At 44.8% G+C, this 14,296-nt stretch overlaps 1 protein-coding gene across 1 annotated transcript; it reads left to right on the forward strand.

Moving 5' to 3' along the window:
* Positions 1 to 587: 587 nt before the first annotated feature.
* ARHGEF4 (Rho guanine nucleotide exchange factor 4) lies at positions 588 to 11,626 on the forward strand (the record flags this gene model as incomplete). Its single annotated transcript, XM_082487069.1, has 9 exons — positions 588 to 728; positions 3,422 to 3,616; positions 4,652 to 4,831; positions 5,418 to 5,650; positions 7,039 to 7,168; positions 8,008 to 8,139; positions 9,197 to 9,440; positions 10,146 to 10,223; positions 11,469 to 11,626. The coding sequence occupies exons 1-9, from the start codon at positions 603 to 605 to the stop codon at positions 11,624 to 11,626; spliced, it is 1,476 nt and encodes a 491-aa protein (XP_082343195.1). The 5' UTR covers positions 588 to 602.
* Positions 11,627 to 14,296: the final 2,670 nt, after the last annotated feature.

The raw sequence follows: 14,296 nt of genomic DNA on the forward strand, positions 1-14,296 counted from the left end.
ACAACCACTGTCCCTCAGCATAATTACTTAAACTCTCCAAGAGACGTATTTTAAGCAGCTTAAGTTCCAAGTTTAACCACCTTAAAGACTTAAGGCTCTACCCATCCTAGACTAGCTCTGAGGCCTCAGAATGCTTTCTGCTCAGAAGTATGTCTCTAAACATTGATGCTCAAGGTTTTATTTCAAGGCTTTCCAAAGCTGGGCTGCACTGGCAGCACAGGAGCATCCCTCCACCAACAATGTGCCACTGAGCCTTGTTTGCTGGCTGAGGCAAAGTCACCAGTAAGAAATTCCAGAGCATCAAATTTATGTTCTTTATGGTAGTAAATGTACTGTGTCCAAGTAATTCTGAATAAATGCTATTGAGAGCAAGGTCAGTTGAAGCAACTGCCAGACTAGCGCCAACTCCTTTTCACATTGCTCACGGGGAGTAAATAGTTATCAACATTTGTTTGGCTCAGCAGCAATGGCACCAAAGCTGCAGCCACTTTGGCCAACTGTGCTGCTTTTGTGGGGGGAGCTGACAGTTTGACTTGCTCTGTCCACAGCTCATCAGTGATGGCAGCGTGGTGTATGCAGAAGCCCTCTGGGACCATGTCACAATGGATGACCAAGAGCTGGGATTCAAGGCTGGCGATGTCATTGAAGTAATGGATGCTACCAACAAAGAGTGGTGGTGGGGGAGGATTCTGGACAGCGAAGGCTGGTTTCCAGCCAGCTTTGTACGGGTAAGTGCTTGATGTTTCTTTACGCCTCTCCATTAGCACCAAGTGTTTGTTCTTTTTCTCCAGGTTTAGTGTTCTGTGTGACTCCTCAGCCCTTTCACTGCTAGAGATAGTTGGTTCAACATGTCTTGTTACTATTCCTCTACGCATAGCTGTAGTACATCGGAGTTGCGACCAGTGTGTAGAAGTCCCTTTTTATATGAGTAAATCAGGACAAGGGTGGTTCAGTCCCAGACCCTGGAGCGAAGCTGAGCTGTGCCAGCTGGGCAGCTGACCTGCACGGTGCTTTGCAGCCTGGGCTCCTGCTTACCCATATGTATATTGGCTAGCCTGTGCCCAAGCATGCAGCACCCCCTTCAGGAGCAACCAACAAATACTCTCCTAGAGAAATCCCAGATGCAGCTGGCAGAGGTCTTCACTGTAGTGTTTGCTTTAGACAGCATGGATAGGTATGGCACGAAATTTAGCTTTCTCTATCTGGTGCTGCATCCAGCACAATGCCATGTTGCAAAGTATGCAACCACCTGACTCACACACACACCTTCTCTTAGCCCTGGAGTTTTAAGAACATCAGGCTGCTGGGCTACCACACAGCTTTGTATTCCAGGCATTTAGAAATGGAGGAGAAAACCACAAAAAATGTCTTGGCGGTCGTGTGGGACAACTGATGAGGGGGAGATGTGAAATACTTGATGGTTTTGGGCCAAGGCTCTCCCTCAGTTCCAGCTACAAAGACCATATAGAAATAGCTATACAGAACAGCCCAGACAGTCCCAGCTACATACTGCAGACGCTGGATTAATTTCCAACAGATCATTCTGAAACACATCTGAATTCTCTGTGCAAGTGGAGGGTAAGACAAGAGTCTGCATAACTGCTGCGCACTCCTTTCCTGCTGGGAGGAGGAAGGGATTTTTTCCTTTCTTTGGGTGGATGCCTGACTCTGCTTTCACCACTTCAGCACAGGCTCCTCAGTACTGCAAAGGCAATGAGGTGCCTAAGGGCAGAGATTCTCAGCCCTTTAGCTCTTTATCCGGGTCACTTCAGATCACAAGTGACCCAAAAACCAGGTGAAGCATGAAAGGAGGTGATACGAGGTGATCCAGTGTCTGTAGCAAAAGTCCTTGGAGAAGTGGGGCAGATAGTGCTATAAAAGTTTTGAAATGTGTTGTTACAGATTGGAGGAGACAGTCTCAGCTGGATAACTATTACAAAGGGTGGATGTTTTTGCAAGTAAGATTACTAGGACCAAGTGCTCAGCACCGGTGGGGATGGAACTGCTTTTTTCTGCAGTCAAAACACAGACCTTTTGTTCTTTCATCTTACTGATTAAGTTGAATTGTTGTCCCGGCTGCCAAAAACCTGTGATAATATTTCAGGGAAAAGCAGACTAGTGCTAGCCATCAGGGATGCTGAGTAACAAGTTCTTTTAGCAAAGTTATTGCAACACTTATTCAAGCATCTGAGTGAAGATTTCCTGCTACTTATCACTGGGTATCAAGCTTACCACTGGGAAGGCTGGTATGTTCGGGGACTTGGATAAATCTGCAGGTCTCTCAGTTACTCCACCCAAGTTTCAGGCCAAGGTCTGAGTTTAAGACTAGCCAATGTTATTCTGCTCACAGTGAAGGAAAACCAGGATTGCACATCTTGAGGGCTTCAGCAGCTGTAAACAGTGAGTAAATGTCATCTATGCGTATGTTGACAACGGATGGGTATGCACTATTTTTTATATGTAGATGTATCTGTATCAAGTGGTAAGAAATTCTAGCTAGAAGAAACTACATTAAAAGGTTAAAGCAGTTCTGTGTCATTGTACTAAAAATGCCTGTCGTTATGCGTGTTCCTACTTCAGTGTTTTTCACTTCTTCCTTGTGCTGGGATTGATCATTTGAGTTGTGTACAGAATATTCCCATGGGCACTCTGAGAGCTACAATACTACTCCATAAAAAGAAAGCTACTAAGTGAAATGCACCAATAATTGCCTGCTATTAACTAAGGTACTTTGCTGTTGTTGACAATACAGACTGTGTAGGAGAGTGTGCCTACAAAACGCTGGTGTTTTTCTCAGCTCATGCTGTGCTGCCATCTGATGGGCACTATGAAGGAACCATGAGTTTCAAACACAGCCCTGTAATGTAATGCCATTCCTTATCACATTATATGCCCACTGGTGTCTGTACCTGCTTTTATATTAGCAATGTATTCTCCTTAAATAATCGTGGGGAAGCAGATACTGAGAGGCCATCTGCTAGGTATGAGAACAACAATAAAGCTATAGAAAAAAAGTAACTATTTACTGGTTCCCCCCCCCTCCCTAAGTGACCCCTCACAAGATTTCACTTGATATAGCATTCCCTATCCTGATTTTGTATGTATTCTTCCTGGAGGACTCCGTATCATTCTTGTGACTTCCGTCCACAAGAGATGCCTGCGTAAAACCACCCATATCATGCAGTAGGAGCCGCTGTCATGTGGCTTGAAATTAACCTCCCCAAACTGACCATGTGGCCTTAGCTTTCCCAAGAGGAAAATGTGTTTACAAGTAGTATACACATAGCAGCCCTCTTCGCTCCTTGTACTAGTAGTATACTCAGTCTTTGTCTGTCATTCAGTCAACTGTCCCAAACTTCTTTTTCTTGGAAGAGTTGTGTTTAGCAATACAAACAGTGAACTTCTTGTGTGTCTGGCACAGCTGCGAGTAAACCAGGATGAACCCATAGAAGATTATCCCCTGAAGGTAGAGGGTGGAAAAGAGGACGACTCCAGCAGTGGCACCCGCCGCTTTGGGATGGGGCAGACCACCAAAGACCAAATGAGGACCAACGTCATCAATGAGATCATAAGCACAGAGAGAGACTACATCAAGCATCTGAAGGACATTTGTGAGGTAACAGGATAAAGGGGGAAGTGAATGTAAGAACTTGTCTGAAGGATCATAGGGTATGGCCCATTTTTGCCCAGAGAGTGACCCTAAGCAGGTAACTTCTCTTTTCTGAAAATGATGCTGTATTTTTATCAGAGCCTGCTCTGCTAAATGGCGTTGCATACTCAGAAAACAGAAGACAATTCATTACAGCAATATCCTAAATGCCTCTGTATTTGGAGCACCCACTTGGGCTCCGATTAAATGGAATTAATTGAATTTCCCAAGCCAGAGAAAAGTAAATGTCTAGCATTGCTGTCCTCTTTAATATATGTTCTGAGGTAATATAATCAGCAGCTCCAGCCTTCAGGCAAGTCATGCTCAGATCAAAACAACTGGGGGATGTTCAGCCAATTAGCTCTTTCACTTGCAAATATGCTGAATATTGCAACACCTCTTCTAAAAGAGACACGATGTCATATACACTGGGGTAAATGAAGGGAATTGGTAAGAGTTTTGCAGGAACATAGTTCTTCACTGAAATGACACAAAAATGTAGTGCCTGCTAGGAGAGCCAGCTGGGCAAAGCAGTACACGCTTAAGAAACAAGCCCTTCCTCCTGCACTGTCCCCCAACGTCCTTTGTGCATTCCTTCTCCCTTGACTCAACCAGGCATTTCCTAACTCAAGCACACAAACCAGATCCACAACTGGATTTAACTGGCCTAAATCTATCAGTGGATCAGTGCTGGGGTCAGAACCCCCCGTTGCCTGCAAACACACAAAGATGTCTTTAACAGGAGAGAAAGCAGCGCCGGGATTCCTTCAAGTGTAGATTACAGTACTGTTTAAGGTAGTGATGTAACTGTGGCTTGGTTTCTATTTCTACCATGTTTTGGGTAGTATTAGAGGAAATAACAGCTCAAACATGGATGCACCTATGGAGGAAGAGGGTACAGGAACCTGGTGTACAACTAACTACAGCCCATGGGGTTTTCTGTCGATAACCAAAGGCCACAGCGCAAACGCCCAGGAAGCTTCCAATTTGGTTTCCTCCTAGGGTTACATTAAGCAGTGCCGCAAAAGAGCTGACATGTTTACAGAAGAGCAGCTGAAGACAATCTTTGGGAATATTGAGGACATCTACAGGTGCCAGAAGAAATTTGTTAAAGCACTAGAGAAGAAATTCAACAAAGACCACCCACATTTGAGTGAGGTTGGCTCATGCTTCTTGGAATATGTAAGTAAATTTGACTTCATGGGAAAGGGGTAGTTAGCTAAGCATGGATTAAGCCAGGGGATTTAGAAATTGATCTGACAGAACTGAAGCTCTATTTAAAAAAAAAACCAACAACCCACCCAACAAAAATAAATGCCACCAACACCCCCCCCCACCTGGTTAGCCACCTCCCAACCAAACATCCTCTAGCTCTTGTGGCTGTGGAAAGAACATTTTCAAAGCGCCTCAGCTTCTGAGCACCATACTCCCTGCCAGACCATGCTACTTTAGGCAAAAACATATGAAGATTCCAAAATCTTGAGCTAGACCTGAGTTTACAGCTGTGGTATTTGCAGTGCAGGATCAACAACCGCTCATCTGGTCATTAAAAACATTCAGCTGAGCACAGGTCAGAATACAAGAAAATGTCTCAGTCTCTCAGAAGCTGCACATGCTGTAACTTGTAGCATACCCTACCCATCCCCCAGCTGTAGGTCTCTGGGCTTCAAAATCTGGGATCTACACAGGGAACTCACACACACCAGTTTTTGAGCCAGGCCATAACCCTAAAGAACACAGACAGTAAATTGCTTCATTTCCCTTGCAGCAAACGGAGTTTCAGATATACTCTGAATACTGCAACAACCACCCCAATGCCTGCATGGAGCTGTCCCGCCTCACCAAAGTTAACAAGTACGTCTACTTCTTTGAAGCCTGCCGCCTGCTGCAGAAGATGATCGACATCTCTCTGGATGGGTTTCTGCTGACTCCTGTGCAGAAAATCTGCAAATATCCACTGCAACTGGCTGAACTGCTCAAATACACCAACCCCCAACACAGGTAGGTCAGCATGGTGGGGAGGGAAGGAGTGAGACCCGTCTCATGGAAGTGGACTAATGCAGAATCGTGCATTGAGAGCAGCTTGCCAAGAGCAGCCGATACCACGATTCTTCTGTGTTACCTTGTAGAAACCAGAAAAAAACCCAGTATTTTTTCATCGAATACATCATTTTCCATTACAGTAGCACTAGGCTTTCCTGTCTGTTAGAGCTCTGGAGTTGCAAGGTCCACCTTATAATGGTACTTTTTTATTTTATTTGGCCCACATATCTGTGATACCAGCACATACATACTTTGGAGTTAAATGTTTCCGTGGTGCTGTTGAAAACTTTGCCTCCAAAAGCACTGGTTGAATATACCCCAAAATGTCCAAGTAACTACACCAGAGCATATCAGGGCTGAGTGGTAGTTGTGAATTTTGCTCAATGCTTCTTCTGGGAAGTCTTCATCTACAGCAGTCAAGCCATGCACATTCGGTGCCTCAGCACTAGCTCAAAAGCCCCCAAATCCATTGCTTAGTTTCAGGGTGAAAGCACTGCCCTCGGCTCAAATAACTCTGTCACTTAATCAGGCATCTGAAATAATTAGCTACAGAAATAAAACATGAAAAATCTGTATTAAAGGAAAGTGTTGATACTGGTCCATTGTGGCTTGAGTTAATTTTACCTTCCTAATTATAGCACTGGTATTTCTCAGAATGGTTTTAAACATGTCTTATTAAATCTATAAGCATGTTGTTCTGAAGCTGATCTCTTAACAGAAAGCTCCATAATGGAGTACACAGATGTTCTGAAAATTATGCTAGAGAAAAGTTGTGCAGAACAGCTCCTTCCCAGCTACTCTAAACTCAGCAGAAGTAGCTGGTGGCAGCAGATGGGGGGGTGTGGGGGAGGGTAGCGTAGCTTCTGTCCTACCCTTCCAGATAAACCATTGGCTCCTACTTAAAATTAAGCCAGTTACTGCTGAACTGCCTTACTTATGCATGACAGAATCAGTCCCTCTACAAAAACAGTGGCATTATTAGTATATTGTTGCAGAAAAAAAAAAGAAAACTATAAAACGAGGCTTGGAAAGACCTGGAGAATCTTCCAGCAACTCATATTTCCACCTCTGGTTGAATTTGATTGCTTACCCCTCCCCTTCCACAAACTGGGCCTGGATTTGTTACAAGACTATAACCTGTGCCTCAAAACCAGCATGCATCTGAAAAGCTGCCCACAGAAACGTGTACCTCCAATTTCCAGTATAAAACAGCTGCAATAGAACTGCAAGTGGAACACGTTTTCTGCTCTCCAGCCCTAAGCCGTGCTAGACTGCACTTCTTTGGCATGTAGGGACAATAACCGCGTGTCATTTTTGTCATGCCTAACACCTCTGCCCTACCCTAGGGATTTTAAAGATGTTGAAGCTGCCTTAAATGCCATGAAGAACGTTGCTCGGCTCATCAATGAAAGAAAGCGGCGGCTGGAGAACATTGACAAAATTGCTCAGTGGCAGAGTTCGATAGAAGACTGGGAGGTAAGAGACTGTCCCCATGAATTCAGTGTTCTGTGTTACCCCTCTTCTCCCCCTCCAAAAGCTTCTCCCTGCAGTACGATCTTCTATCTAGCCCTACCTCAGTTCTGCTGCCCCTCTTTGTGTGGAGGTTTTGTTTAAGCAGCTGTGATCTTTCAGTACAATTGAAAAGGTCGAGCACAGAACCCAGCTAGGCCAGCTGCCTTTCATTTTACTTGCAGAATAAAATTAGCATGTAGGTTAGTGAAATCCTGTTATTTTCCTCTTGCCCCAAATTTTATCTTGAGTATTTCAAACTCTCAAGATGAGCTGAATTGCCCCTTAATGCTTAATAAGCAGAAAGGCAAGCTCCGATACAGCGACAAAGGAAGCCACAGTTCCCTGTAGACTCCTTAAAAAAATTTGCTAAATAAAAGAAACAAAACTACTAATTTTCTAAATCCTAGACTCAATAAAACCAGACCGTCTCCCTCCCTGAGGATGTCAGGCGGAATTCTCAGCTTTCTGCTTATGTGTCGCCTTTGATGTCAGGGATGGATCAGCTGCCCTGAGCAGACTCCCTGGAAAAGAATTTTGTCATTTAATGCACTAATGTTCTTATCAAAGTCAGTTCCCATTCCCTGGGTGCCAAGGGCCCAGTGTCTCCCTGATGTGACAAGGACTGTCCTCCAGCACAGGACTGCCTCTCATACCCAAAGGAGAGTTTTGTCAATAGGAATTCAGGCCCCACAGCCACGCAGACCCCTCACACAAGCTGAGGGTCTCCTATGAGACCGTGGGCTTATTTCTTCTCCCCTGTTTTCAGATGGCTGAGACCAACCTGTTCTTTGTGCTGTTCTCAGGGTGAAGATGTCCTAGTAAGAAGCTCAGAACTCATCTATTCCGGGGAATTAACCAAAATCTCCCACCCTCAAGCCAAGAGCCAACAGCGGATGTTCTTCCTCTTTGACCACCAGCTTGTCTGCTGCAAGAAGGTAACCTCACAAGCTCACTAGCCAGGCACAAATGCTACCTATTACAGTGCTAAAGAATTTGAGTGAACGCCCTCTCTGCGCCTTTGTTTCCTTAATACTTACTGGCATCATGTGGGCTTCTGGCACAGAGATCTTTATGTGCATTTGTTGCAGTCTTTCCTTTGACGTCCTAGTGTGTTCTGTGCACCTGACTGCAGCAATAAGCTACAGGAACTAACTACTGGCCTGACTCTTACAGCAAGAGAGAAAGGCATTGCACTGCTAACCACAGGGTTGAGGTATGCGTTTATTTTATACAACAGAAGTAGGAGCATTGTCATACATTTTCTTGTACGTATGGTTTTTTTTTTTCAACTGTACTGCCATGTGAGATAAATACCATAGTCAGAAGTAAGTACAGCTTTGATTAAAAGCTGTGGGCCTTGACAGTCAATAAGACCATATTAACCTTGCAAGTAAGACTGTAAGTACATACAGGCCATGCTGTTTTTCAGAACCTAACTAATAAAAAAAAAAAATCTTCCTTCATAAAACAAATTAAAGATAGCTTCCACTGAAATGTCAGAACTGAACGTGCCAGGGTTTTTTTGCATAACACCTGGCATACAGGTAGCTCCAGGTAACGCTCACTGTTTTATCACTGCTCTCAAATTTACTTTTCATTGTCAATACAAAACCCAAAAGCTAATTTGGATTTTCTTGGCTTTCTAACTGGGCCTGTAGGATTCAAATACTATTTTCTGACAGAGGCTTAATGAGGATTTAGGATCATGTGTAATAACACAAGCTTGCTTCTCATTCAGATCTCTTCAGGGCAGCTGATATCCCACAATGGTAGAAGAAACCACGCAATTCCCCTCATTGCCAACAGTGTCAACAGGAGCTTAGCGCTCTGCAATTCCATAGATTCAAATCCAGTATAATTTTTTTCTTCTAGGACTGTAGTGACCGCCAAGAAGATTAAATACTTAATCATATCAAAGAAAATTAATGTTTAAGGAAAGAACAAGACAGGAAAGAGTAACATCTGTATGAGTCTCTGTGATCTCTCTTACAGGACCTTCTGCGCCGGGATATCTTGTATTATAAAAGTCGGATCAACGTGGATGATATGGAAATACTGGATATAGAAGATGGGAAAGACAAGGACTTCAATATCAGTGTGAAAAATGCATTTAAGTTGCACTGCCGAGACACTGAGGAAGTCCACTTATTCTGTGCAAAAAAGCCTGAGCAGAAACAGCGTTGGCTGAAGGCATTTGAGAATGAAAGGAGACAGGTTCAGCTCGACCAGGAGACAGGTATGGAAAGAGCAATGCTGTGAAAGAGAGGTGTGTTGTTTTGTTTGGTTTTTTTTTGTTTTGTGTGGGGTTTTTTTTGTTTGTTTGTTTGTTTGTTTTTTCCTCCTTTTTTTAACCACTACCCAGTGCATAGGAGTGAAAGGGCAGGGAAGCCAGTCCATGCTCTGGACCAGCTCTGGGCTGCTGGATTGTGCATTCTGAATGAATCTTGTGCAATTGAAAAAAACACTGCAGTATGTCCTCAGGGAGGCTGATGTGTCTTTAATGAGTTCAGACAGGGCTGACAAAATAGTCAATACATTGCATGCAGCTTCCATTATTTTGCAGTACAGTGTGAGTGCCCAACTTGGCAAGATCTATACAAAACATGTTCAGTCAAGGGTTGTCATTGTAAGAGAGGGTTTTCATTGTTTTGTCCAAATCCTGCTTAATTCAGACTTGTGTGATCTAATGAGATTTGAACAGTAACTGGTGTGGACTGGCTTCTCCACCCAGCAAAGCATGAGGGGGGTGGGCAGGCAGTAAACCTTGCACGAGAGGTAGCAAGAATTGTGCAGCGCAGCACAGGCTGGAGGGAGCACTCTGTGCCCCTTCCAGCTTTGGGAGTACTTCTCACCTGGGGCATCCCTTACTGTCTATACCAGTGTCTTCCCATGAGGTACAAAGTGATGACTTCCTGCTGACAAGCTCTATTTTATCTTCAAGGTTTTTCAATCACAGAGGTGCAGAAAAAGCAGGCCATGCTGAATGCCAGCAAGCAGCACCATACTGGGAAGCCTAAGGGTAAGTCACACCTGAACATACAAATGTGCTAGAACTGGGGGTAGTGGGTGGTTCTGTATTTACTGTAAGGGAAGAGCTTCACTGAAGTGGCATTAACAAACTCTTGAGAAGGCCGGATGGTGAGCTCAGATGTGACAATCTGCAATATAGCTCCTGGTAGACTGAGAAGACAGCTGGACTCAGGAAACTATTCCTAACTACAGGAGAGCTGCTTTGCACCCAGTTGCTGAGCTCTGTGCCAGAAACCACAGTTATGTACAAGCTGGCAACTTCTGTTCAAAGGCTAGTTCCCAGCCTCACCCTAGACGCCAGGGTCCCCAAGCAGTATAGCATTCCGTCTGTGAAAAGACAAGATTAAGTGTTGTACTAATCCCCACGATGCAAAGAGGGTCATAAAGACCACAGCAGCAGGGACTGTTCCTGCCTGGGCACTGTGCCTGTGGAAGATGAGTCGAAACCTTTGATTTTGGCAGAATGCCATGGGTAGGTACCACATTCATTGATAGAGCTGTTCGTTAAACCTTTAAGAGACAAGGAAGATTTAGCAGCAGCCAGGGGAGCGTGAACTCAAGCAACAGAAAGTTCATGTGCCCGCAGCACTGTCAGCCGAAGGTTCCTGCCACCCCATTTTGTGATGCCACCACCCCTCTATATCCAGAGGAAGAGATGTCACTTGTCTTCCTCTGGACCCAGAGTGAGGCTGGTGTTACCAGCCAGCAATGAAATGCTACCCAAGTGTCCAGTAAGAAAGCTTGGCTAAATTTCAAAATAAAAGTCAGACGCAAGATTTGGCTGCAAACAGAGGGAAGTCTGGAAGGAGGCCAGAGCTCTCTGCAGAGCAAAGTCCTAGAGGCAAAGCACTACAGGAGACCCCACAAGTCAGCCCTGTCTGCAGGCTAGGCACTCACCAGTATGACTCAGAAATCCAGTGCAGGATGTTGTAACAGGCAACAGAAGCCCACACACATCGGCTTCTTCTCTCAAAACCTCAAAAGGCACCAGTTAATTTGTCACAAATGATGAGCTACAGCTATTTAGCCCTGTTGACAGAACACCTGTCAGTTATTCATCGTACTTCTGGGACTTCTACAGCATCAACTCTAATCCTAAAAAGCAGTGCTGAAACTAAGGGCAATACTAACACAAACCCAATTCACTCCCCTGCAGCTTTAACAGGGACTGGGCAAGGGATGGGGAAGGGAGCTGTGCTCCACTAACGCGCTTCCCATCTCCTCCTCATCACAGCTGTCACCAGGCCATACTATGACTTTCTGATGCGTCAGAAGCATCCCACCCTGCCTACTACGCTCCCTCAGCAGCAAGTCTTCATGCTGGCAGAGCCCAAGCGCAAGCCCTCGAACTTCTGGCAGAACATCAGCAGGCTGACACCCTTCCGGAAATAAGGGCAGCCCCGTGTTTGTGCCTGAACCCCTTCTGAGAAAGCACTTTACCTGTCAGTCCTGGGAAGTGGAGCCCAGGTTCTTCTAATCCTTTGTTTACAGAGGATGGCACATGTGCTCCTGCCTTCCCTATTTATTTTGCAGACCAACTGCGCTGGCTCTGAGGTGAGACACTGCATGTGAGCTTGCACACGTGTCCATCTGTGCCAGTCCCATCGAGCCAGCCTTGCACAGCGCCCAAGAGGCAAACTTCCAGGACGAGATCACAGGAGGGAGCCGGACATGTTTCATCTGAAGAGATTTTGCTTGTCAGCTGCACTTTTGACTCGTTCCTTCCCGCTGAGAACACTACTGCTGTCTGGCAGCTGTCAGAGCAGGGATGGCAGCTGATACACCTGCTGGCTCCGTGTCCACTGATGTGCTCAGAACAACAGTTCAGAGTCACTGACATGATACATTTTTCCATGGAGGGATAAACCCTTCTACTCTGCCCACCCCCACTCCCCACGTTTCTCAAAGACATGATCCTCCTACACACGTCTAACTAATTCAGTTGGCCTTTGCAGGCACTCAGACAAGACAACAGTGAGTACTGCACTGTGACCTTTTCCTTTCCTTTAGTTTGACACCACTGATGAACTATTATAGTACATTAAACTGTGCCAATCAACCTGCAGCATGAGTAAAATTCAAGAATCTCTCTAGTGGGTTTGAGTTACCTAAGTTAGAGAAAAATGTGCCTAATTAATACCATACTCAATTCCTTTGATTCTTGTCTCTCCATCATTCTGCCATATTTCCTGGCCAATGAAAATACTCATTGTTTGTAATGTGTTTATTTATGGTAAAAATCAGAACCGTGTATTTTGTAAGTCCGTAATTGTTCTTGTCAGATGTTGTTAACTTGATGCCTGTTTTGTCTATTGGGTTTTTTGTTTCTCTGTATTTTTGTTTGTTTGTTTTTTTAAATAAGAAAGGTCAATATTTGCAAACCTAGCTCCCAGAAGTCAGAGTCTACAGTTCAACTCTGAAAGACTAAAACCATGATTATTATGCAAACTCCCACAGACCCTCAATTCAAGGGGTAGTACTACTACAGGTTTTTGACACCTTTAAAAAAATGGAAAGCCACTTTAAAATGTCTAGATTTGGTATTAAGAACCTCACTTTTAGTACCCAATTTTCAAACTGTGGCCAAGAAGAATTAATTTAAACCTTGGATAGGAAAAGGAAAGATTTGCCTTACCGTAGTGAGAGTTAGAAGCCATACTGACTGAATTCCCTAGCTTAGGAGACATCCTGTGACATTGGAAGGAAGAAAACTGCTCATTCCAACATGATGCTAGTGTGAGTGAGCACCAACTGTCTGCAGAGCTCAGAAATCAGTGTTTGTTGATGCTGTAGCTGACCACAGTCTGGTCATCCAGGGATATCTGAATTCAGTAGCATGTACCAAGTCATTCTTGCACTATATCTTCCCCCCAGACCAGGGGCAACATTTAATTTCATAAAGAAACTTGTAAAAGTGACTCAGCCTGTGTTTGTCTCCAACATGTCTATCTGTGTGAACCTGTTTCTCTTCAAATCACTGTAGAGATTCTGCTCTTGCAGCTTAAAAAGTGACTGCTGATCAGTAGACACCACACTAGAAGGTTACCCTCAGAACTGCCATCCTTCAGATGGAAGACTGGTGAAGCAGAGGCTGTACCAGAGATGTGCTGGGCACTTAGAACACTGATCAAATTTGCAAGTCACCAGCTCCCAAATTCCTGAGAGTTACGCGAACGGAAAACACGTCTAGAAAACATCAAAAGCACTGCATGGGCTGCTCAAGCCCACTTTGAGCAATACGGAATTAAAGAGAAACAGCAAGCACCAAGAAGTAAGAAACATACTTGAAAGAGAACCCAGCCTCTCCTCCTGGGGCCTGCACAGCCTGCAGCCTGCTCCCCTGCCCTTCTTCCTGGAAAAAGACACAACTCCATACACTTCGAGGCAGAACCAGAAGTGACATCACCATTCAATGTGGTCCTACAGAGAATGGTGACCAAAACCCCCCAAACTTCCCTCTTATGCAGAAGCACAAGAGATGTCTACCCATGGAAGGTTTAGCTCTCCCCACCCCCATGTCACCCCTATGCAACAGAGAAATGTGGGGCTTAACCAACCTGTCAGTGGGGCCTTGAAAGGCGGTCTGACTGCCTCAGAGTGCCCTGAACCAGCACAAATGGTTACAGGTCTAGTCTGTCACCTATCAAAAAATGCCTCTCTAATGGCATGCAGCAGTTGGGAAAAGAAGCCAGTGGGACATTGCAGACATGGCCTTCAAACAGCACACAAACAGGTGTGTTTCATTAAAACTGGGAAGGGGAAAACAACAACCAAAAAAAAAAGCACCCCAAAACCTAAGCCCCCATTTGCACATTATGTCTCCATTGTCAGCCTTACAGGGCTCAGCATTGCCTTGTCCTCACCCTCTTGTCCTTTCAACCCACACCCCCACCATGAGCCCTGGCTAAGCGGCAGCCTGAGCTGTAGCAGCCAATAAGATCTTTTGAAAGCTGAGTCTCTGGGCTAACTGAAAAAAAAATTAAAAAAAAAAAAAATTAGACTCTGTAAGGAGCCACTGAGATCAGGCTCCACTACTTTCTTCTTGCCAAGTACCAAAATTAA

Source organism: Vanellus vanellus (assembly GCF_965231255.1).
Source record: "Vanellus vanellus genome assembly, chromosome: 8".
NCBI lineage: Eukaryota > Metazoa > Chordata > Aves > Charadriiformes > Charadriidae > Vanellus > Vanellus vanellus.